Consider the following 27,288-nt stretch of genomic DNA (forward strand, 5'->3'; position numbering starts at 1 on the left):
TTGATATCGGTTTGCGATATTTTACTTATTTATTTTTATTAATCGAGCGTATCGTGTAAGAATCTTTAAAAAGTTATAGGTTGCTCGGTGCCTGTAGATCAGAAACTTAACCGTTCTTTAGGTGATAACCGTAACGGGACGGTATCTGCGGAAGAGCCGACTAAAAAATAATTCCTGTGGCGAGTAATAGGGCGGTAGCAATCCTATCGGTTTCCCCGCGAACATTTGGACAAAACTTCAGTAAACAACGGTATAAGTCAACTTCTTATTTTTTTATATAAGTGTCTTGTTTTTAAATCTTTATAAATGAATAAAGTTCTTGTATTGTTCTTTTCACGGTGATGTTTAATCGTGTGGATTGAATTCACATTAACGACAACGATTGTAATTTTATTCACTATAAAGAAAATATTTTAGGTGTTGATTTGAGATTGATTCTCTTTAGGTGATCGAATTTATTTCGGGTGCGGTAAAATCAAACCTTACTGTTTTGCTTCTAAACGCCTTAGTAAAACGGTAAACGCGCCATCAGTATTAAATATTTATTACGCTTACGTATTTTTCTATCTGAAATATAACATCATCAGTTGGGAGTCATTCAAATAGTTAGAACAAATTTAGTTTTCGAGATATAAAAACGGGCAATCAGATCGTTGTTTGGTACCTGTAAGTATGAGTCGTACAGATCCACAGCACTTTGCTAAAAAGAATATTCACTATTCTTAAAAGTCACCTCTACCAAACCAAATAACAGAACTGTTATTGTCTTGCAAATTCACAAAATATTTAGGCTTACGAAAACCATCTTTATTACGTCCCAGTGCTATTTTTAATAAATTGCCGACCGTTTATAAAAAATCTTCGCACCAATTTATTTAAAATAATATTAAAAAAAAATATTTTACAGAAACAATATTATTCTTACGGATGAAAAAAACCCCGATGTGGACACCACATGACCTCCTTTTACGCCTATTAAATTGCATATACTCATTTTTTTAAATGAATAGTACATAAAATTTTATTTCATTAATAACTTCTGATATTTTTTTTTGTTATCATTGAGTAATTATTTATTGTAATATTTTTTTACAATCAGAGTTTAATAATTATTAATAAATCAATGCGGTGCTATAGGAGAATGTTAAAAATCAGATGGTTGGATAAAGTGACAAATAAAGAGGTGTTGCGGCAAATCGACGAAGAAAGAAGCATTTGGAAAAATATAGTTAAAAGAAGAGACAGACTTATAGGCCACATACAGAGGCATCCTGGAATAGTCGCTTTAATATTAGAGGGACAGGTAGAAAGAAAAAATTGTGCAGGCAGGCAACGTTTGGAATATGTAAAACAAATTGTTAGGGATGAGGATGGTGGGGGGTATACCGAAATGAAACGAGTGGCACTAGATAGGGAATCTTGGAGAACTGCATCAAACCAGTCAAATGACTGAAGACAAGTAAAAAATAATTAAATCAATATATTGAAATTAAAAAATAGCTAAAAAAAAGTAGATGAAGTCGGATTTGAACCGATGTGTTTCCTCCCCTTGTAAGATCCAAATATTTCATTAAAACATTTTATTTAGCTATAACTCTGAAACCAGTGAAAATAAGTACCACTTATGATATATCGTTGAAAAGCCCGTAATGAGGGCTTATTAGTGCAGTTATTAAAAAGTCCAAAATCCAAATGTTTTAGATTTGGGGTTTTTTTGGACACTTTTAACCCAGTCGATTGTAATCAAAAGGGGAGGTGCACAACTAGATTTTACAACAGGGCTAAATCCAAAATTTCAACATCCTACGGCTAATCGTTTTTGAGTTATGCGAGATACATACGTACGTACATAAGTACAGACGTCATGCAATTAGTCAAAATTGATTCAGGGATGAAATCTGAAAACGAAATTTTACGCGATCGCAATACTTCCTTTACTTCTAGTAAAGTAAAAACGTAAAGTTTTTGTATCTCTCATTCAACGCGTATATAAATATTTATTCATAATAATTTTCATTAATGCTTTCTGAATTATGAATAATTTTTTTATATTTAGTATCTTCAATTGTTTTTCTTTTTCCTGTTTAGCCTCCGGGAATCACCGTTCAGGTATTACTTCAGAGGATGAATGAGGATGACATGTACGAGTGTAAATGAAGTGTAGTCTTGTACAGTCTCAGGCCGACCATTCCTAATATGTGTGGTAATTGATACCAGCGATCTAATATTCAAATCCGTATAAAAGTAACTGCCTTTACTAGGATTTGAACTTGGAACTCTCGACTTCAAAATCAACTGATTTGCGAAGACGTATTCACCACTAGATCAACACAGTAGGTAATCTTCAATTGTTTAACTTTACATTATTTCACGCGTTTATATTTTAAATAATTAATATGAAATTTAATCAAACTACTTTTTAATTTATATGTGTGTGTGCGCGCGCGCGCACGCACGTTATTTGCTCCTATTTGAATGCAAAGCTCAATTCATCCGGCTGTTATTTCATATACAACATTATTTGTTACACACGCGCGCGCGAACACACACACACACACATATATACATATAAATTTATGTTGCGGAAGCTTTAAATTAATTCCATTAAAATCTGTTCTTTATATGATAATAACGATTTTGCCGCTGAAAGTTGACCTCTTTTTAGATATTACTAATAATAAATACGTCTCATTATGTAAAAAAATACGAAAATTAAGACTTAAATAAAAATACCGAATTAAGAATAAAAATAAAAAGAGGGTTTTAGGAAAAATTTCTTATCCTTTCGAAAAAATACTCGACTATTACATTTTATATCAATTAAATATGTAAAAAAAAAACCTGATAAATTTAATTTTTCATACAAATCTCTGCTACTTGTATCAAAGAATACTGATGGATGATTTGAGCCAGTAAAAATCTTGAAAAATCGGATCCTCTCCTTAAATCATTAAAAAATAAAATTAACAAAAACAATAATAATGATAAAGACCTTTAATTTATTTAGCTTTTTCTGGATGATCGTTGTCAGCTTTCATAAGTAAAGGATAGACTTATTGCAAAAATCATCAGTGAATTATTCACTTATTTAATTCAGACATAGCAAAGTGCCAAATATTGTGTGTAACTCGATTACAAAACCCATAAACTAGAATAAAAAAAACTAAATAGGCCTGCTTCCTTTGTTGATATATGTTAAATACTTTATTTTTACCCTAGTTCAATATAATTGCAATATAAATTAATAAATACGACTCTTAATAAAAAAAAAATAAATAAATAGATAAAAAGTCACGAATAAGATTGTGAAAATATATTATTTTTTAGTCGTCGAAAAGGACAGTTTGCTGGCATTTTTTATATTTTTCTTATCGTTATACTTTATTGAAGGTCATTAAAAAAAGAGGAAGTTCTCAATTCGTCTCGTATACATACTGGTCGTGAGGTTTTAAAACGTATAAAACAATCCATTGATTTCTGCGTTTTCAAATCTAACACTCTTCATTAAATAAACTAATTTCTATGACTTTTGTTATATGGTATAAGAAGTTCTTATAGAGGTCGCGTTGATTTTTTTTTCCTTAAAAAGGATGATTTTTGAATCGAAAAATTACAATATTACATGGACAATCACATTTTTATTATTTTGTCATCACCCCTTAAAACTGATTGTTATAGTATAACTGTATACAGCCTGATGTGATTGTGATTTGTATATTTTCAGTACATTTCAAGAAGATTTAGTTGGATAACTCAGGGTGAAAATTTACCTTATAAAGTATATTTTTACTTTATAAGGTAAATTTTCATGCGATCCAGAGAGCCATTAGCATATGCTATGTCCACCGGGTTGGTCTAATGGTTAACGCGTCTTCCCAAATCAGCTGATTTGGAAGTCGAGAGTTACAGCGTTCAAGTCCTAGTAAAGCCAGATATTTTTACACGGATTTGAATACTAGATCGTGGATACCGGTGTTCTTTGGCGGTTGGGTTTCAATTAACCACACATCTCAGGAACGATCGAACTGAGAATGTACAAGACTATACTTCATTTACACTCATACATATGATCCTCATTCATCCTCTGAAGAATTATCTAAACGGTAGTTACCGGAGGCTAAACAGGAAAAAGAAAAGCATATGCTATGTACAATGTATAAAGTTTGTGTACATATGTACAAAATTTATGAAGTTTTCAGAATAAACATTTTTACAACGAAACGATCTTTAGAGATAACCTCTCGTAAATTAATCTTGTCTCCAGCTTTTCTTTTAGTCCGAACCTTTTACGTATATCGTCATATCAGGTCCTAGATTCGAGAGGATCGATACCAATCTCGAGTACCAAACGAAACTCGTGTTCCGTGTTCCAGCTGCGACCTATTTCTTTTTGCAAGTGTGTATTTCGATTCCGGTAGCTTGTGACGACGTATCGTAATAACGTGATTTAATAAGTAATGCTCGAATCGAAGCCCGTCCAGAGAAATGATCACCGGTTCTTTGACATACAAATCGATATGTGATGAGCGAAATAAACTAAAATCTTTACTGCATTTTTATATGTTACTAAAAAAATTATTTCACGGTCAGTTTCAAGCGATATCGATCTACAAAATTTCCTTGTTATAAAAATTAAACAGTCGAGAAGTTATTTTATTAATTATAACGTAGAAATTAACATTACTAAATAATGGTAGGGACCTGTATCTAATTGCCTTAAAAATTTAAATATGTTTATCTATTACTCCCTTAATACCGACCGATCCGGTTTTAAATTAAACCTTATAGTTAAAAAAAAATTATTCTTCAAATCGGATGAATAACATAATTGAATCGAATGAAATATTTTTTGGATTAAAAAAATGAGTAAGCTGATGGTTCTTTTTATTTAAAAAATTGTTTTCTTCGAATTTCCTCCTTATTCTGGATATTCGATCAAAAATTATATCGGGACAAAAATTAAATCGTTTATAATTTGTAGTAAATTTTATTTAAAATGTCTTTCGGAATCACAATTTAGATGAACCTGCTAACCGTGTAATTTTCAACGACGGAATTTTTTAAAAAATCACACGTAATTTTCGATACGGGTATCAGAACAGAAATTTGAAGCGTAACGAAAATGTATTTATTGCGCTGCCTTAATAACTTCCTAACTAGTCTCAGTCTAATTAGTCTCAGAGATGTAAATGCGATGTCATTTTATAACGTACACGGTCAGCTCGCCGATACGACTTTGAGTTTACGTCACTGGTGAGCGGTTTGGGGAGGAGGGGCACAGCACAGATCGGCCAAAACTGACGCTCTCTCTCATTTCCTTTCAATGTAGTTCATATCACTTAGACATGATAGCGCGATGATTCGTGTGTTTGCGTTTAGAGTTTGTCGAGATAGATCGATTTAACCAGTAATAAGTGTATTTTGGACAATATATGCGTAAAAACTTAAAGTAAACATGTAAAAAAGGATAAAAATTCAATATGGCAGCTTCTGCCTGCGAAAGGTCAGCCGGAAATATAAATTACGTATATCGTTGGAAAGGGAAAGTTATGGCCACGCACAGGGATCCCGATGTCCGGTGCCGAGCGAGCGAGGCTGTTTCGGAAGGGTCGCAAAGGTGGTACGGCCCTCTCACTGAACGATGCCGACGGCGCGAGCACCTCTACCGTTGCTTATTGTGCCTTATGTCTCTTACATCTCATATCACAGACCAGTGTTGAACAAAACTGTCGTCGAATATTAGTCGAAATATATATTGTGTACCGTTTAGCGCGTGTTTTATGTTAAAATTAAATTTAGTACGCAGTCATTGTCTCGTTTTTATTTCGATCCAGTACACTAAAATTGACTCGCTGACATACAGACCGATCAGTTTATCTGTAGAGTTGGCCAAATGAAGCTATTAAAATTTTCAATTGGAGACTTTCAGTTCAAAAAAAAAAAAATACGATGGTGGCTCTCCTATTGGTCGGTCTGTAGCTCGAAGGAACTTCATCCAAGGTCTGTAACGTTTCACGTTAAACCAACGGCTATGCGCCCCGACACATCCCCACCCGATTTTTTTTTTTGAGGTTTATTACTTTTTTGATTCTCTCAATTTTTTTTTCATTAATTGTTCATCCTACTATTTGCAATAAATGTCATTATTTTTTAAATTCCCTTTCAGTGTATTAAAAATATTTTAATAACTAAATTACAATTCTACTTCCTTAATCTCTTATTTTAAGGTTAAGTTTTTTTTTAAATTATATTATTAATATTGATTCTTAGAACATTTATGCTTAATAGAAAAGTAAAATAAATTTATATTTTTATTCATAATATTGAGTTTATTCTCAGCTTAGCTGGATTTATCTTTTCGTTTTTTTTTTGTTGGAAGTTAAGTAAGAATGTCTAGAGAAAGTTTTGCCTAAAAAAACAACGTGTGTGTATGTGTAGTGGTGGTGGTGGTAATAATAATAAAATAATGTTACGATGAGTTATGTGTACATATTTTAACAGTTTACTCTTCAAGGACAATAACTTAGCTCTAAAAAATGATAAACATACAACTCTTGTATTTGCATAAACAATAAATACTCAAAATATTATTCCATAAAATAACAATTAGCTACGTTGCGGTAATTATTTAATCTTCCTTCACAGTCAAATTAACTTTTTTTTTCACTTATATGTGGTTGTTGTTTCATTTTTTTTTTAAAGTAAAATTATACGAAGCATACATATATTATATATATTATTAAACATATTTATTTTGTCTATTTTTTAAATTTTTTATTGCACTGATTAGAAATATTATACAATCTGTATTCCTGGGTCCTGGGTTTTTATTACCCGCAATGATTTGGATTTGGATTTTCACTGCCATATAAGCTATCTTTTATTTTTCAGTAAAAGCCATTAATTTAAGTCGATGTAACCCACCGGGTTGGTCTAGTGTTAAACGCGTCTTCGCAAATCACCTGATTTCGGAGTCGAGAGTTCTAAGGTTCAAATCCCAGTAAAGGCAGTTACTTTTATACGGATTTGAATATTAGATCGTGGATACCGGTGTTCTTTGGTGGTTGGGTTTCAATTAAACATACATCTCAGAAATCGACCTGAGACTGTAGAAGACTACACTTCATTTACATTCATACATATCATCCTCATTCATCCTCTAAGTAATCCTGATGGTGGTTCCGGAGTCTAAACAGAAAGAAAAGAGGCCGTCTATGTAAGTAAATTTTTTTTTTTAAATAGGGATTTTTTATCTGTTTAATAACTTCTCGCTTCAAATTAACAGGCAGATTTAATGATTGTAATTTAATAATCACAATATACCTTTGATTAAATGTACGTATTAAACAGATGTTAACTTAAAACTCAAGAATTTCTGAATCTATCTGTACGGTTCTTTTACCATTGTATTTATGAAACTTTGAAAACGGTTTTAATTCTAAATTTAAATTAATAATTTCATAATTAGGTGAGCAGTAAGGCTTAAATCGAAAACGTGTAGTAACTTTTTACAGCGTTATTTTTACATGTAGCGTTTCGAGTCGTTGACAAAATTACGCCCTGCAAAATATGGAAACTTTCAGTACTAGAAATTTTCCAATACGGTTCCTGCGAATGAAATTTAGGAAATAGAATGAATTTCGTATGTTGATATTTCATTTATCAAAATTGAATGAATGTTTTTCAAGGTATTGATCTAATTGAAAATGGTACGACGATTTTTTTGAAAAATAATGCGTAATTTTTCGTTTGGAGCATTATCTGCTCGATTTATTTTTAATTAAAAGTTATATTTGTAAATTTTTTTGCAGTTTTCTTTTATTCCCGTATTGCTATCGCGTTTCCGACTTTCGTACGAAAATCGTTTCAAATTTAATTCCTATTCCAGAGTATTATTTAGCAAAATTCATTCGATTCGCAACAGATGAATTAAAAAACTCTTTAGATGACAAAGAACTGTCCGTTTGAAATTTTTTTTTTTTTTTTTTTTTAAATTTAACATTTGTGAAAGTTATAAACAGTTTTATTCGCTTTTGTTATCATAGGTTGAACTATTTTTCAAAATCGCACAGTAAGAATATAAATTAAAAAAAAAAAATACTTTTACCCAAAGGTAAGTGGTTTTTTTTATTTATTTGTAAAGTACAATATAAGTAAACTTATTGGAAATATTTAATACAAATGAATTTCAATTAATGAAACAGCAAATTTGGTAACATTCTTAATAATTTTTAAATCGTTCACTGATATTCCCCCTACAAACAGCTGAACGGAAAAATCGAGAAATTGAAATGGAAAATCTATAGAAGAAAAAAAAGTTTCGTTTTAATTTTTTACACAAAGATAACCTGAAAATAAAATTTTCAAAGTAATTATTTATAGAAAACATTTCTATATGTTTATATATAGGTAGCAGCACTCATTGCAAAAAATTATGTACAATATATACCAAATCGTGGTAATACTCATACCTTTTTTTTTTGTATTAAAAAGTGATAACTCAAGAACAGTTCTCAGATCAACCGATTTTGATTAAAGAAACAAATACAGAATACACTTTGTTTGTTTTTTTAAAACTGAACTTAAGAACCGCGATAGTAAAATTAAAAATTTACACAAAATTTTAAATTAAGATTTTACATCTAAAGTTTATTAGTAAAAGAGTCATTCAGATCGGCTCAGTGTTTCTGCGAATATTAATCATCTTCTTCATAAAAAAGGATAGTACATGGGTTTGTTTGTTTGTTGTATGTGTTCACTTTTTATTTTAGCTGCTATTGGGGCGCAGAGCAGACCAATGGTGGTGCGCCGGGCGGCTGCGCACAGCGCAAGAACGATTCATTCGTTCGAATGATTTATACTTCTTGATACGAACGATTTACATCTGAAATTATATTTATGTTTTAGGGATGAAAAGGAAAACATTGGGATTAGAGGTATGTTAAAAAATCACAACTCAAGAAACAACTAAAAATGTTCAGTATTTTGAAGCTTTTCGTTGTAAAAGTGTTTGTTGTTAGTACGCTAAATTCATGAACTTTATTTAGTTATAATCGGCAAAAACGTTTAACAATATCGTATATAATGAAACGTAAACCATGTAACATTTTCTCGGCGGGTTCTAGGTCCGCCTTTTTTCTAGTACATTTAAACACACACACGAATATCTTGATCAAAGTAAAAAGCTGTTAATCTTATGATTATTTTTTGCAGTGGAAAAGAGTTGCTAAATTGGTAAAACAAAACGACTTGATTTTTTTATTTTTCGACGATTGTGTTTGAATGGCTTTTTTCCTAATACTTAAAATTTTAGTCGCATGTTAATCGTATATGTGTGGGCGTATATTTTCATTTATATGTAAAGTTAAAATTACAATTATGAAACTTGGGTGGATAAGTTGTCTATTAAAAAGATTTATTTTACTTAAGTTTTGAAAAAGTTTGATTCGGGGTTAGGAAGGTTTGGAACGGGCACTACGTCTCTTAAGGGTTGCTTTTTAATGAAAAGTTTACGGTTTTTTATTTTGTTAGCTTATTAAAAAAGAAAAGAAATAACAGTAAATGGTATAAAAGTTTATTTAATAAGTTAAATTAGAAATAACAAAACATTCAACTCTTAAAAATGAGGTTTTATTAATTTTTTTAAATTCTATTGTCCTTTTATGTTATTATTAATTTATTAATAAAGCCCGAAATTCAAATAAATTTTTTAAAAGAAAATGCAGAGCAAACATAACAGTTTTACTAATATTATTTGAAAAGACTGAATTTTTCACTAACAAAAAAGATTCAGCGAATCTTTTTAAACACAAAATAATTTAAAGATTAAAAAAAGGTAAACCGTTTTAAATTTTTGATAGAAATAATTCGACCGTAAACGATAAAATACCCAGAAACTAATGAAATTCGGGCGAATAAAATGGAAAATGCAAACAAGCTAACGTAAAGATTTTACGACAAGAAATCTTTGTCAGTTAGTTTTAAATTATTACTCGGTGATTAAATCAGGAAGTTTTTTCTATGCATCTGAATGTTTAACCTTACATAAAACCGGACGATTACAAAACATGAAAAAAGAAAGAAAATCCTTGGAGAAAAATCAAAGAAACGATTATGTTTTTACAGATGGGTTTTCCGAATGAATATTAGTTAATTAATTAATTAATAGTTTAATAATTTATTTAATTAATATTAGTTAATTAATTAATTAATAGTTTAATAATTTATTTAATTAATATTAGTTAATTAATCTAGTTTTTGATTTTTACAACAACGTAAAAATTAAGCCAAACTGGATCATGGAAACAGAAAAAATCTGGAAGAATTAAATATTTCCGCTAATGATATTTTAGAAAGAGATTTAATTAAGAAAACAAGGTCTGTAGTTCGAATTCAGAAAAACTGAAAAAAATAAAAGAAATGTCTCGGAAGAACGTCGTGAAAAATAGGGAATTAAAATCACAGATCCACAGAAAATGCGGGCTATAATTGGAAAAAAAAATATCAGGGAAAGATCAGGTTTCAATTCTTATCTCGTAAAATGTATAATACAGTCACCGCTAAAAAATTAAACGTTCTATAAATTACTCAACAAATAACTTTTTTTACTGTTGTAACTCCTTTATATCAAGCAGTTTTTTTACTATTATTTTTTTAACGAGATATTATATAGGAATGGTATCTTTTGGAAAGTTTATTATTAATGAGCGCAGGTGTAAATTTCAAAATTAAAAAAAAAAAATGATGTGGACACCACATAACTACCTTGTACGCCTATTAAATTACATATACACATTTTTTGCTGCACTTCATTTAAACTTATTTCATTTGAAAGTGAGACACAATCCTCCAATTCTTTAATAAAGTGGACTGTTTCACAATTGCTGAAATATTAGTTTTTGTTAACATCAAATATTTATACAATTATTAATTCAACAATCTTACATGAAATATTAGCATATAATAAGAGTCCCTTTATTACTTGTATTACTAAATCAGTATTATTCGTATCTTCGTGAGTTGCTGATTAATAAAAGTTTTAGATTTCTGGTGTATCCTATAAATAAAAGTTAATAATAAACTATTCCGTTTGGTGAACTCATGTATACCGGTTACAAATGTTAATTTTGACCTTACGGTGTAAAATATTCAGTTTTTATTATTAGATTATATGGTGAACAATCAGAAATGGAAAAGAAACAACCATACCGGAAAAAGAAAGATAACATGAAGAAATACATCTCAAAAACAACAAGAAGATGAATATGAAGAGGAAGAAAATGTTAAGAACAAGGGAAGAATAAAAAAATTAAGTGAAGATGAATAGAAAGAGAGAAAATTAGAAAACTAGAGAACGTGTACACAAATGAACATCAAAACAATTAAATCAAACCAAACAGCGATTAATTGATTGGCAAAAAAAAAAAACCAAATAAACAAAAAAATGATCAAGCCCGACTACGGAACATTGTCCGAAAATATCAGAGGAGAAATGAACTAAAAGGTAAAACGTTTTCGCAATTTTTTAAGATCAGGCATGTATGCCTCAGTGGTATACGTTGTTCTTGTCTATTTTTCAGTCAATCTGTACTGTCTCTGTAATGTAGATAGAATTAAACAGAAATTCCAGAATAAATAAATCAAATTAAACGGAAATTAAACTAGAAAATTCAAAAATAATGCGATTCTAAATTATAATTTTCAATAAATATTAAATAATCACATGTTTCACCAACTCTATTACATGTACACGTATGTAATTATGCCTATTAAATTATATATACACATTTTTAAAAATACATAAAATTTTATTTCACTAATAAATTCTGATTTTTTTCTTATTTTTTTTTTAATATTATTGAATTATTAATTATTGTAAAGGTTTTTTTTTACAATCACGGGTAATTAATTACTTAATCAATATATTTAGATTAAAAAAAGGTTAAAAAAAAGGAGATGAAGTCTGATTCGAACCGATGTACCTTCCTTGTAATATCCAAATATTTCATTAATTAAACTTTTATTTGACTGTAACTGGGGAACCAATGAAAATAAGTCCCACTTATGATAGATATATCTTTGAAAAGCTCTCAACGAGGGCTTATTACTGCAGTTAAGAAAAAGTCCAAAATCCAAAAACAATTGGATTTTGGGCTTTTTTGAACATTTTTGGTTCAGTTGATTACAATCAAAAGAGGAGGTGCACAACTAGATGTTACAACAATACTAAATCCAAAATTTCGACATCCTATCGTTTTTGAGTTATGCGAGATACAGACGTCACGCCGAAACTAGTGAAAATTGATTCAGGGATGGTCAAAATTGATATTTCCGTTGAAATCTGAAAACCGACATTTTTCGCGGTTGCAATATTTCCTTTACTTCGTATAAGGAAGTAAAAAGAACATTTCATTCAAATAATTGTCGTTTTGATTAATGAATTATTTATTTTAATTTTAAATGATTCAAGAATATATTCAATATCTTCTTCTTTAAATACAGTAAATTTAGGTCGTAAGATGTAATTTTCAAATATCACTAGAGAAGGGGGAGTTAATTTTAAGCTCTGTTTATTCATTTGAAAAAATCAGTGCCATTGCCGGTAACTTTTCGGTTACTTTTTATTTAATTATTAATTTTTTAATTTTTCTTTGTTTAAAATTTTACTTTTGACTTACCTTAACCTATTTAGATAAATTTCGGAGCTTTTTGCTTTTTTGTTACCAGAGAAATTTATTATTATTCATTTTTGACATATATGTACTACACGATGTATGAAATTAGGTATCGATCGGAATAAATTATTCATTAATCTATCTAATTATATATATTGAGTTAATTATTATAATTTAATATTTGTAACGAGTAAAAAATTTTGTGGTTTAAGAAAAATATCAAGTCAAGATTTGAATAATAATGCTCGCTTTCTCATGAAATGAATTGTCATTTTATTTGTGTCGAACTACGTTATTAAAAATTTAGACATTTTGACGGTGAAATTTAATAAATTTTTTCAAAATATTTAAAAATAAGTTTATGTTTCAGGATAATAATTAAATTACATGTAATTTACAATTAAAAATCAAAATTACGTGACGTTAATCGTTAAATTATTTGTGCGTTTTACTACCTGTCATATACATAAGGATATATTTTACAGAGGTTAATGTTATAAAAATAGCGTTTCAGTTCCGTTTAGTGTAAACGTTATAATTTATGAGCATTAACTGTCGACTTGAAAGTACATAATTACTCTTTATTTTATTCTTGTTTGTAACTTACTTGTTTTCATGATTTTACTTCGCTGTCAAATTTACAAATCGAATTGAAAACTGTACAGCGTTCGTGTAACCTATTTAAATAAATCTACCTTTAATTCTGTTTATGTATTTTTACAATTATATGGTACAGTATATAACATAGTATAACTATTGTAATCTTGAAAAAAAATTTTATTTAATCGAATATTTGGCTGCGGCGGTTAGAAACGCCTGGTTTTACGGATACCGGATCATGTATTATGAAGACATCAGTATACTGTATTATATCTTAATTTAAATGTTCAAAGGTATCTCTTCTTCTCTTCTTGACAAGGGTTAGCAGCTATAACCATCGTTTCTGCGACTGGTAACCGGGGGCCCCTTTACTATAATTTAATTGGTTATTTTTCCGCAGTTCGATGTAAAATTTATTATATTCCCTTCATTTGTTACAAGTTCTATTACATAATTTTTAAATGTTTAATTTTCTTATTTAGATTTTTTTAATGTTTAAAATTGAAGGATGTAATTTATTTATAATCCTTTTTTTAAATAAATAACTTAGTACATCAAATGCCATTCTTTCTATAGCGTGACAGTAATTAATTCAAATTAAAGAATAAATATATCTCATTCCTAAAATATGTTTTTATTAAGAAGAATGATGCCATTTTTACATTACTGCCCAAATAGGAGTGTAATGTATTTAAAGTGTATATATATGTTTGTTCCACCGTAGCTGTTCCACGACTGAACGAACCGATTTAGATAAATGATTTCGCTTTGAAATCCTTACGTTACCGGGAGTGCCATAGGTTCTATATATATATATGAGTGATTATGTGAGTTTGAGACGAGAAGTTATGCGAGTCAGTGAAGGAGCGAATTACTAATGCGTACACGTTCGACGCGAATGTAACGTCACAAGTAGTTCCAGTGTGGACAGTACATGAAAACAAGAAATGGTTCGGTGCGTTACTGTTAGACTATAAGTGATAGAGATAATTTTCTAAATTTCATTCATAAATTGTTAGGGTAGTGTTATTTGTGAAGAGTAAAGGTATTTGCAGTAAAAGAATTTATACTTGTTTTATCTAATGTACTATTGTTGTTAATACAATACTAGTGGTTAAAAGTGTTAAGGTGAGCGGTCATGCTAATGTCTTATGTCAATGGGACTGAATTCTGGTTTTCAATATGTAATTACCTTTAAATAAATACTGACGATTACTTTAAAGTAATTTAAGTTTTTCTAAGTAATCCCTGTTTACAACAGGGATTACTTAGAAAAAGGGTTACTTAGGGTTGTGGTTGTGATTATTATCGACATTTATTATTATTATAGATTTGTCTTATTTTATTTATGTACATAAACTAATAAATTGCAATTATGTAAACATTTTCAATTGTCAATCTCTCAATATCCTGATGGAGCCGCGAACACGCGACATGTTAGATTTAAAAGATTTGATAAAAATATATACTGTATAAAAAATTATTACCCGTAAGCTTTTTAATTATCCTATATTAAAGAGCACTGTTGGTCAGAATTTTTTTTTTTTTTTGGCTTATCATTTAAATGTGCATTAAACACTTTGAGCGTTGATTTGTTAGGATATTTTATATAATAGTTTTCGTAATTCTTCAAACCTGAAAAATTATTTTGAACACATTCTTTCAAACACTTGAAATCATGTCATGTTTTTATTTCATTTTTTTATACAGAGGTTAGTTTAATGGAAAATACTTTTTAAAAATCAAATTCTCAAGGATGTTAGTATCAGGCAAAACTAAAAAGATAGTGTACTAAGCATATGGTATGTAAGGTTTGTGTGTGCGTGTGTGTGTGTGTGTGTGTGTGTGTGTGTGTGAAAACTAAACACTATTTATTCAAGATGGTATCTCTAGAACTGCAGGTCTTAATATACTGAAACCGTAAGTAGGTTTTTCTTCAGATACTAGGTGAAAATTAAGAAAGCTTTTTGAAAATTTGATATTCTAAGAATTAAAAGAGACTTAAAATCTCCCTAAAACCAATACCTTCGATTCACTAAGAGATCATTTTCAAAATGACTCCCAAAGAAGGTTCTAAGGAGTTTGTAACACCAAAAAAGTATTCAGTAAGCCTTGTTAAGTCCACGGTTACACACGTTTATCACATTTAGTGAAACTTTCTTAATTAATTGAATCTGGCTGATCTCCGTGGCGGAGTGGTAGCGTCTCTCCTTTTCACCTGCAGCTTCTAGCTTCGATTCCCGGTCAAGCATGACATTTTTCACAGGCCATAAAAAATTCAAAAAATATTTCCTATAGTGTCTGATTTAGGTGCGATTGGATGGATCTCCCCCCCAATCGGTATATCACACAGATTCTCTCCGGGCGTGGTGCCTTTCGGGCGAGTTTGGCTACGTTTCGTTTGGTGTATTCGAGTCAATGGTCGGATTGTGGGACTGATGATATAGTGGACCACGTCCTCTACGTCTGTCCCCGATACGAAGTCGAACGTTTGCAAGCTATTAGGGAACTTGACAGAATACATTCCTTTCTGGATCTCCGTATTAACTGGATGACCCGCGAGGAGTGGTCTATAGTTGCTGGTTTTCTTCGCGCCCTTGCGGGGTGTAGGTCTGCAGAGGGAGTTTAATCGAGATACTCGATCGTGGTAGGATCCCGGTTGGCTAGGGTTCCGGCCTAAGCATTCGATTGGTTGGAGGTAGGCGCATTGGCATCGTGCCACAGCTATATTGGTGTTGTTTGCGCGACCACTTCGGCAGCGCGAAGTGGTCGCGCTGCCGAGATATGGTAGCCCTTGCGACCGGAGGCGTAGCTTCGTTCCGCAGGTGGTGGTTCCTGCGCCGACCGGAATGAGGTTATGTTCCCCTTGTTAGGTAACCTAAATTGGTCGACTTATTTGGGTGCAGGTCTGAATTTCTACGTTTTGTAAAAGATAATTTTGCTTGGTGTGAGTGTAGCACTGATTTAACTTTCAACTCGTACGTTATCTGAGGCATTCACAGTCACGAATGGTGCTGCCGTCTAATCTGGACTAGTCGCGGGGTTCGCGGTTTCGGTCAGTTAGTTTGAGGGAATCACGTTAGGTTGGATGTGAAGATGTCCGTTTGAGGCATACGTGAAGGCAAAATTTAATTTGTGTTTTACTGATGTAAATGTCTGCCGAGGCATTTACATCGGTGGCATCCCGACCGAGGCCTGGCTGATGACCGTGAGATGAGATGTATTCAGTTAGAGGGTCTAAAGACGACCTCCGGTAAAGCCCCTCAGGGCTCGGATCGGAGAAGGTGTTGTGGCGACCGGTAACGTCACAGGGTGTCTTCCCCATACGGAGTTGGGAGGCCATCAAAAATTTGTTTCATTATCATCCACCGTTATCTGTTATAGAGTGCCAACTTGAATCAAACGGAATATAGAACAGTAGTTTGATGTGGGGCGTTTACTTCTTCAATTCAGTTATTATAGACATCCAAAAATCTATTCGTTGTTCCAAACGTGTATAAAAAGGTTTTAAAAGGTGTATAAAAATTTTGTTTCAAAGATGTTCCAAAGGTCCTGTTTAATTGTGTTTTTAAAATAAGAAAAATAAAAATCGTAAAGACACAAAACCCAGTATTATTTCTTTATTTTTACTGTTGTAAAGTAATAATATCTTTTGTCCTGTATGGCATTTAATGTGTAATTTGTTAAATTTTCCATTATTTATTATACGGTATAAGTTTTAAAATAATTTATTATTAGGGTAAAACAGATTATCAGTTTTAATTGAATGTAAATATGAATTTATTAATTGAATTATTCACCAAACTGACTTATTTTAATTACAGTAAGTATTAATGATGAGAGATGAGTTTTTAAACTTCACTGGGATTTGAACTCAAAACCTTCCTGATTAAAGGAAGAAATATAGACTTCGTTTTTTTTTTAGGAGTAAACTATCGAACAAAATAAAGGTTCATCGATTGAACTTGGATTTATTTTAAATAAAATTTTTGTTTGTACGTATATAATAATTCCATCGAATTATATTATTTCTAGGTAGCCATTAGTGTCTGCAATAGAACAATGTTCCTTATAAGTAGAGACAACATACAATGTACTGTTTCACAATATAAGAAACGGATACATTAATCTTTTGCTTGACTTTTTTTGTCTCTGTTTTTATTGTGGTTGTGACGTATATAAAATACCTTACGTACAGAAATCCCAGTCACAGCTACTTTCTCTGCGACTATTGAAGTCCTTTTGTAAAACCAGTACGTGTGTGGAACCCGCAGGGAAGGTCTCTGATACGACTGAATAACATCAACTGCATTTTCGTGGGCTAATAATATGATAATTTTAAAAGGTATTTAAGTTAAAATTTTATGGCCTGCCTAAGGATTTCTTTTATTTCCAGAACCCTACTGTAAATCTGTCTGCTACACGTAGAATAAATAGACGTACTGATTAATAATAAACAAGCTCATGAGATTTTATATTAGCATCAATACATTAATGATACCATCTTTTGCGGTAGAGGAATATAAGACCGTATAATTAATTACTAAAATGCACGATATATATGGCAAAATTTACAGTTGAATACAAATACAATAAACAATCATATTTTCTTGTTCTTAGTATTAAAAAAAGAAATCAACTGAAAACATTTTTGTAACGTAAAAAAACTCAAACTTAATTAAACTCGCATAAATATCTGCTTTAAAAACTAAGATCTAACGTTTAAACCTCACATGTCATCTGAAGATTCAGTATTAAACAGTCAAATCTATTATATATTTTAAATAGATAGGAAAAAATTAATATAAATATTACTTTCAAATTTGATGCGATGAAATGTTATACAAAGTAAATTATTACGCTCAAAACACAGTCACACCAAACTGCCCCTGCAGTTCAGTATAAACTGGATTTTTTTTTTAACCTCCAGGACCACCGTTACGTATTGCTTCAGAGGATGAGATGAATGATTTGTAGCGTCTGAAAATGACCTGACCGGGATTCGAACCCGGGACCTCCAGAAAAACTGAATGGGTTGGACTTGCAATATTTTACATCGATCAAACGAGACGCATATTTCAAATAAAAATAAAAATGAACGCTTAAAAAGTCTTCCATACTGACACAGAATCAGTATTTTTGCATTACCTCATTTATATATATATATACTAATGCATCAAAATTAACTCGTTATATTTTCTACATGTAAATAAAAATTTATCGCATCTTAATGTTCTCAAACGTTTTGAAACGCTTAAAAATAATGCACAAAATGAAAAGACAAAATAATTACATTATTCTGATTGCGTATCTTGGTAACTCAAAAAGTCAGTTGATGTCAGGATTAGAAAAGCATCACACCATTCAGGGAAGAAAATAAAAAAAAAATTCTATTTATTAAATTTGGCTTATTTTTTTGTTTCAATTTTTTTATTTTATTATATTGCTACAATAAATAAAATCATTTTTTTATAACGATTTGTATTCTTGTCAGGTCCGTTCATTACCGCTCTAATACGATACCTTATATAACGACATTTCTAAAGTTCGGTTCTGTATACGTGTACCAATGTCAGTTTATTTATTACTTTCCCGTATAGCTCTGTAGCAGAGCTACTGTTTTAGAAGGGAAAGTTTTGTAATCGGTCAAATTTGGGTATATGCGGTTTTCATCGGATTTTGATGTTTTGACATCTAACTAACCCAAATAACCGGATGGAAATTTTCCGGATGTTAATGTTCTTATGTACATCTGTATGTTCGGTGTTGGCCTCTAATTAACCTTATATCTCCAGAAATATTTACCGAATTTGACCAAACTCGGTCAGATTACTTTTATATATGAAGCATTGATGCCATTAAATTTTCAACTTTAAAGGTCAAGGGAGTGAGGCTGTACAGGAAGGTCAATCTCAACATCTTGAGATTTCATCTAATTAAGGTCATATTTTTCTTAGAGGAATTTATTAGCGATTAAAAAGTAACAATATTTGCAAGAAAACGTTTTTTTCAAAATCGCACTCCCACCCCAAAAATGCTGTTGTAGTCGTCTGCTATGTTGTGACGTCACAGGTGAGCGGTAGAATTAGATAAATGAATAATATTTAAGGCGTAAAAAAGTAACTCGGTCTGACTAGGACTCGAACTCGATCGCCCGATCGACTCGGTACCTGGTGCGTTTAGCCTTGCGGCTACACTAGTGTTCCGACCGAACAAGTAAATTTGTTTTATGTAAGCTGTAAAATTACATTATTTCAGTTAGTGCAGACCGTCGCCGCTAGTACCGCCACACCCGGCGAATTAAATACGGTATGCGCGCGCGTTTTAGTTAGAATCATTGAATTAAATAAACGAAAAAATATTATAATTAAATAAAATGATGAAACATTTAAATTAAGTTGTGCGTGTAAGCCGGGCATCAGAAACGACCCACAGTTGTAGGAATTTCCCGGTTGTAGCCGAGTGACGGGAATGTCCTACAACTGGTGTTGTCAGCGTTTTTTGAACAATTAAATATTTCACGCCAAATTGGAAACTGTTTTATTTCATTAAGATATGAAAATAAAGTTGATAATAATGACAATAAAACAATACCGTTGGTAATAATAAAATTGTACGGTTTTAATTTATAATCGAAATTGCAAGAAAAAAAGGTAGTTGGATTAATAATAACCAATAAAATAATTGAATGAAAAAAAAGGTTGATAAAATTAGCAGAGGTAGATTGTAGTAAACAAACGGTAATTTAGTAATAACACAGAACAATATAAATCTACTTAACGATATTAAAAAAAAATAGATACACCCCCTTCTATTTAATTACGTTTAATGTTTACATAATTTAAGTGTAGAAAATGCCCTTTTTGTCTCATGTTTTCCTTTAACGGGTTTAACATGTTCTTAACTGTTATTATTATTTTATGTATATTCTACGTTGGATTTATTAAATCTACGATACCGATACGTTAATTATTTTACAGATTTTTCATAGAGAATGTTACTAATTCTTTGAAGCCCAAAGCAATTTATTTTTTATCATACCCGTTGACGTTGAGTGACCTAACATGATACTGCGGTCACTCTCGTGATATCATAGTACGGTCTGTTCAGATTCACACATGATAACCTTCAATGTATTCGTCGTAAGAACTTTGGTATGATAGACATTATTACTGATAGGGAAAACAAGTATCGACTAGCAACGCATACAGTTGAGATGCTTTAAGCGAGAAAAATTAAATTGAAGAAAGTTTAGAGCAATAAATTTTAATATATGTTTTTCATTGAGAAAGTATCATCAGTGTGTCCCATGAAGAGGTATACCCTTTTGATTTAATATCACTCGCCCGTTCCCCTACCGATACTACTGAAACTTTACAGACATTTTAACGAAGGTTCTAAAAATGTTCTTTGTAAATTTTAACCTGCTTGGATTTATAGAAATAAAATGGTGGCTTTCAAATAAAAACATCAATTTCAGATAAACCATATTTTTATTCATTACACAATAGCTGGTAAAAATGATTAAAAACAGAGGATAATTTGAACTAAAATAATTAAAATCATTCATGGTTATGACCAATTAATTAACTTGTTTTATCGGTTTTAACAACTGTTTAACTAAATACATCATCAGCTTTAATCGCTTTTACCAGCTACTTTGTAATGAATAAAAATGTGGTTTATCTGAAATTGATTTTTTTATTTGAAAGCCATCATTTTATTTTTATAAATTCTTCCTTTTTATTGTTTAGCCTCCGGGAATCACCGTCAAGTATTACCTCAGAGGATGATATGTATGAGTGTAAGTGAAGTGCAGTCTTGAACAGGTTGATTATTTCTGACATGTGTGGTTAATTGAAACCAAACCACCAAAGAACACCGCTATCCACGATCTAGTATTCAAATCCGTATAAAAGTAATTGCTTTTACTAGGACGTGAACGCTGTATATAAATACTAGAAGGTTGAAATTTGCACAAAACATTTTTAGAACTGTCGCTATAAGATCTTTATAGTTTTACTAGAATCTGTGTGGGATAGGCGAATGGTAGTAAATAAAAAGCGTATTCCTCTTCGTGGGACATTATAATACAGTCTACATTCATTTAGGTTGAATTTATAGATTATCGATTATTACGAAGGTTTCTTAGCAATATTATTATTAGTTTATATAAGAATTAATTATAGGCAATAAGTAAAATGATAAAATACAAATAAAATTTATGTAATAATTGGTTCTTTTTAAAAATATCATAATATAAAAAAAGTGAATTTTTCAACGTCTTTGTTTTCGATATTTTAATTGATTAAATTATACAATGAACAAAGAACGATTCATGTGTATCATTTCGTTTGACCGATTTAGTTAAATTTCGTTTATATATATATACACCATAATATCAAATGCTCGGTTATCAATTAATAAAAAAAAAAGTAGTTAATAATTTCAGCTGTTTAGTTATTTAAGAATTAATTGTAATAAAACAAATATTATACATTAATAACTTATAATATTATTAATAAATAGTTTTGTGTTTATTTTTAATTGAATTTTTTTCGCGCCAAAAGGTACTTCCAAAGTCATAAAAAGTTAAAATCTGTTTGACAGTTTATCGTTTAACTAAACAAATACAACAGCATATTAATATATTTGCAAAATAAATATAACGTATTTTAAATTTAGACCTTTTTTCTATAAAGATCTATAACGCTTAGTTTTTCATTTCGTTTTAATTACTTATATATTTTTATTAATGCAAAAATTGGTTTTATTGATTAATAAAATTATAATTTAATGATTCGGATCGAATAAACTTAAGAAGCTGATTTAAAATATTTGTTATATCTTTTGCCAAAAATATTACAGATAATAAAATACGGTCTTATTTCTTTAATTATATGATTTATTAATCATTAACGGGAAAAATAATTCTTCTTTTTCTTGTTATCTTTATTTTTCTTTTTTCGTTTGGGATAAAATGTGTTTAAAATTCACTAGTTAATTATACATAAAAACATATGTTAGTATTACCTGTTGCTTTTACAGGATTCCACAGTTGTATTAAAATTATTAATAAAAATGGAACGTTAAATAAAAACATACGGTTGTCGTACATTTTTCACGAACTATTGTAATAAAATCCACTGTGTGCCGTCAAATAAATAAACGCACCTCGTCGACTTGCTGAATGCTGACTGAGAAGGCTTAAAGCTAAACTGGCAACATCAACACAAACCCGAAGCCGACAGTCTAAACTACATCCCCACCACCGATAAAAAAACTTATAAAGCATACATATACACGTACAATGAATAACACACTCCCGTGCGCGAGCGCGCCAAGAACACAGTTAAAAAGAAGGATAAAGTATTTTTCCAATAATATTATTAAATACTGTTTAATTGATTGTAAGATATTGCGGTCTTTGGCTCAGGAAATGGAAAACCTTATGTACATAAGTGTGTTGTGTGTGTATCTCTGTTTTATTCATAGCAAACACCCGGTAATCCGAAATTATTACATTTTGCTCAGAGGATTGATTGTATTATAGGATTCAAAAATTAAAAAATATATGAAAATAAATGAAGTCCTCTGGTTTTATTAAAAGTGCAATTATTTATTAATATCGATTTACTAAACCAAACCCTTATTCATTTTTTATTAACGCTAAATAAAATAAAATATAAAAATTATAAAAAAGAAATTTAAGTTTTATTACGATACAAGATTTCAAAATTATTTTATAAAGAAAACCTTATTGAAATTGATTATTTCTGACTTTTGTTGATTGGTTATTTTTTTTAGTCAATTCTTTTTTTGTTTTATTAAAAGTTATTGGTTTTTTATAGCGTCTTTTCATAGCCAAGCTGGTGTCCGTAAATGAATAGGTAGAATACTGTTCTCCGTCGCCCACAGGACACATATGTTGAAGCGTTTAACAGATCGTCATGTTTTATATCTGATTTTGACTGCAATGTTAAATAATTTTCGTCGTAGTCGTAATCAACGATTTCATTGTCTGTCTTTATATTTATGTTGTGCGTTTTCATTAATCCAATGTTTTTTTTTACATCTTCCTTAATGATTTCCTCTTCAGGATTAAAATGTTTTAACTTTCTTTATAATCTCTTTATTTATATATTATCGTTAATAAAATTATTTTTATTCACTTCGATTACATACAATTTTTTCCTGAAGTTTTATCGAAAGAATCCTAAACTGCAGAGAGAAAGAAAAATTTATTTAAATCAGTTTTCTTTATAAAGGCGCTATTAGTTTAAAAATACGTAAAAACCGGTTCAGTTTTGTCGTAAATGACATAAATTTTATGCCAAAATATTTTACATTACGAGTGGTAGAAGTATAGTACTCGTTATTGCTAATAACAAACATAATTTTTGTTTCCTAACATGCGACACATGATTTTAATCTGTTTTTTGATGCTGAAAACGAATATGAACACAGAATCTTTCTATCACCCACCATTTTTGAAAATTTTTAAATTTTAATTAAAGGATTTTTTTCATTTTTCAATGTATAGTTAGCACTTACGAGTTCCTACATTGTATTTTCTTATTGTTTATTTTTTATTATTGTTTAACTTTGTTAACATTATTTGTAAGCTATAAATAAACAATACTAGACAAAGAAAAATCATATCATACTCACATATTATGACATCACATTTAATACTGAAGAATGAGTCTTCATGGGCAAGATTAATCATGTCTGTGCAGGTCAGTAGATGTAGCTGGAAAATACAGCTGTGTTGTTTGGATTAAGCAGTGAATTTAGGAATGAATTAATATTTTTCTGTCTTATTGCTTTTTTAAGTTTGTAACAGTATAGTGTCATAATGCCTCGAAATTTTTTAAATGATGTGGATGCCTTTTGTTATGTACGTGGTGAGCTTACCGTAAAATCAAATAGAAAAAACATACACCTCTAATTAAAAAAGCATATAATTTGTACTTTCAGTGTAAAATTTGTGATCTGGATAAGACGTGGGTACCTCATATGGTATCCACTAATTGTTCCCTATATTTAAGAGGACGGCTAAAAGGTACACGGAAGGCTTTGCCATTTGGTGTACCTATGGTTTAGCGTGAACAAAACGATCATGTAACAGACTGTTACTTTTGTTGAATAAGTGTGTCCGGAATTTCTAAAAAACCTTAGCATACTGTAAAATATCCTTCATTGCAATCTGCAATCACCTGTATCTCACAGTGAAATTGTTCCAGTTCCTGAGCCACCTGTGAATGTTTGTTTCGAAAGCAGCGATGAAGAATCAGGCAGTACTGAAAAAGACAACAATGATTTTGATTTTGAATTATCATCCAATAAGCCACATCGTATATCACAAGGTGAATTAATTGACTCGATTAGGAATTTAAATTTATCAAAAAATCAAGCTAAACTGTTAGGATCAAGACTGCAAGGAATTTACTTCAAAAAAATACAAAATTTTCGGGCTTTCGAAAAAATAACTTTCTCAGTACTTTATTGATGAAATAATTTGGTTAATTTACAAATACTGATTAATTTATGTTGCGCTTAGGACAAGTGCATAAACCTGAGGACTGGCGCCTTTTCATAGATTCATCAAGAATTGTTTAAAAGTGGTTCTACTATACAGCAGTAACAATTATCCTTCGATACCAATTGCTTATGGTGTTAATTTGAAAGAACCATACGATGTGATGAAAGACGTTCTTGAAAAAATAAATGATAAAAAACATAGCTGTAACGTACGCGGTGATTTGAAAGTTATAGCTACTTTGTTAGGCATGCGGTAAGGTAACTAAGTACATGTGTTTTCTTTGCGAATGGGACAGCCGAGCTATGGATAAACATTATGTTACCAAAGAGGGGAAGAAACGAGACAACAACTCCAAATGAGAAAAATAATATTCATGAGCCCTTAGTTGATCCGAAATAAATATTTTTACCTCCTCACCATATCAAGCTAGGACTAACAACAAATTTCGTAAAAGCAATGAAAAAGGATAGTCCCGGATTTTTGTACATCAGGCAGAAATTTCGGTATTTAAGTGAAGGAAAAATTAAAGAAGGATTATTTGTTGGTCCCCAAATAAGAGAGTTAGTCGAAGATGATGTATTTAACTCGATGTTAAATAATGTAGAAAATGCAGTTTGGGCTTCATTTAAAGACGTTTGCAAACGTTTTCTCGGCAAACAAAAATCCGACAATTACCACACGATATTGTTAATCAACTTCTTACTTCAAACAGTGCTATGATATGTAATCTGTCTTTGAAAATAAATTTCCTCCACTCACATGGGGTTTTTTTCCCGGACAACCTCGTAGACGTAAGTGACAAATACGGTGAACGTTTCCACCAAGACACTTCCTTCGGTGATGGAAAAAATATAAAGTGAAATTAATACTAACATACTAGCCGATTACTGTTTGAAATTAATTCAGGATGTGTCTAAGGCTATTTATAAAAGAAAAGTATCATCGAAATCATTCTAACTCGGGTATGGCCATGCAAAATTATAAATTTTACAAATTTTAACTATATTTTCCCTTATTTATTTTTTTTGAATCGTTTATTTAAAACTATGGGTTACAGAAAAATTGTTTTTACAGATCTGTAATGTACGCAAAAAAGGAATTCAAGAAATGATATCACTCTTAGACAAACATTAAAAACTTTTTTTTGTCTATCAGTGTAACTGGATATTCTAATAAACTGATTATACTAAGCACAAAATAATTTTTCAAATCGCTGCCGTATTACTGCGTCGTCAAATAAGAAATCATATAAAAATCAATTAATTACCTATTAAAACCAAACTCTTTTATGCGTAATTTTATATTAAAAAAAAACGGAAAATTACACTTAGGTATCGTTTTATTAGCTTTTTTTGACGTGGCAATAGAAGGAACATGGTTTTCAGTTGCGGCTTACTTGTAGGCACTATGCAGTACCCGTATTTTCACTCAATATTACCGATAACGTTTAATATAATGAGTCTACAGCGAGTATATTAACATTTAATATGATGAGTATCTAATGTAATTCTTTCTTTATACTTTTACAATATATAATCCTTAAGCTTAATGTTAGTAGCCGACCCCCAGTTTATGAAAAAGATACAAAAATCTTTGTATGGAACTGCGCGCTTCACAGTTCCAGCGGCGTGGTGTTTGGCTGTTGTGCGGGTGGGCACATAGAAAGCTGCACGCGAGGCTTCGAGGGAGAGAGCACTGTCGCTCCCGCATGCTGACCCTGATGTGCTGGTGGAAGGTAGTGTCTTCTTTACTCAGCGTGTGTATGGAACGTTCCTTGTTCGCCCCTTTTCTAGTTTAGTCGGTGGAAGGAATATGAATAGGGTTTAGTTTTTTTCAGTAGTGATCAGAAGATGGCGGAAAGCAAGGGCTCTTTGATTGCCAAATTGTCCAAAAACACGCTGGAAGAGCGAAAGAGAAGGTAATTTTTATTTTTGTCATCAGTCATTTGACTGGTTTGATGCAGCTCTCCAAGATTCCCTGTCTAGTGCTAGTCGTTTCATTTCAGTATACCCTCTACTTCCTACATCCCTAACAATTTGTTTCACATATTCCAAACGTGGCCTGCCTACACAATTTTTCCCTTCTACCTGTCCTTCCAATATTAAAGCGACTATTCCAGAATGCCTTAGTATGTGGCCTATAAGTCTGTCTCTTCTTTTAACTATATTTTTCCCAATGCTTCTTTCTTCATCTATTTGCCGCAATACCTCTTCATTTGTCACTTTATCCACCCGTCTGATTTTTAACATTCTCCTATAGCACCGCATTTCAAAAGCTTCTAATCTTTTCTTCTCAGATACTCCGATCGTCCAAGTTTCACTTCCATATAAAGCGACACTCCAAACATACACTTTCAAAAATCTTTTCCTGACATTTAAATTCATTTTTGATATAAACAAATTATATTTCTTACTGAAGGCTCGTTTAGCTTGTGCTATTCGGCATTTTATTTTTATTTTTTTTACAAGG

General features: G+C 30.8%; 1 protein-coding gene across 1 annotated transcript in view; it reads right to left on the reverse strand.

The window, feature by feature from the left end:
- Nucleotides 1-22,488, reverse strand: part of LOC142326714 (protein FAM151B) — a 151,119-nt gene extending 128,631 nt beyond the window's left edge. Inside the window, exon 1 of the mRNA XM_075369360.1 lies at nucleotides 22,308-22,488. Coding sequence (XP_075225475.1) covers nucleotides 22,308-22,392 — 85 coding nt within the window. The 5' untranslated portion in view covers nucleotides 22,393-22,488. The remainder of the gene's footprint in view (nucleotides 1-22,307) is intronic.
- Between the last annotated feature and the right edge of the window lie 4,800 nt (nucleotides 22,489-27,288).

Source organism: Lycorma delicatula, chromosome 6 (genome assembly GCF_047948215.1).
Source record: "Lycorma delicatula isolate Av1 chromosome 6, ASM4794821v1, whole genome shotgun sequence".
NCBI lineage: Eukaryota > Metazoa > Arthropoda > Insecta > Hemiptera > Fulgoridae > Lycorma > Lycorma delicatula.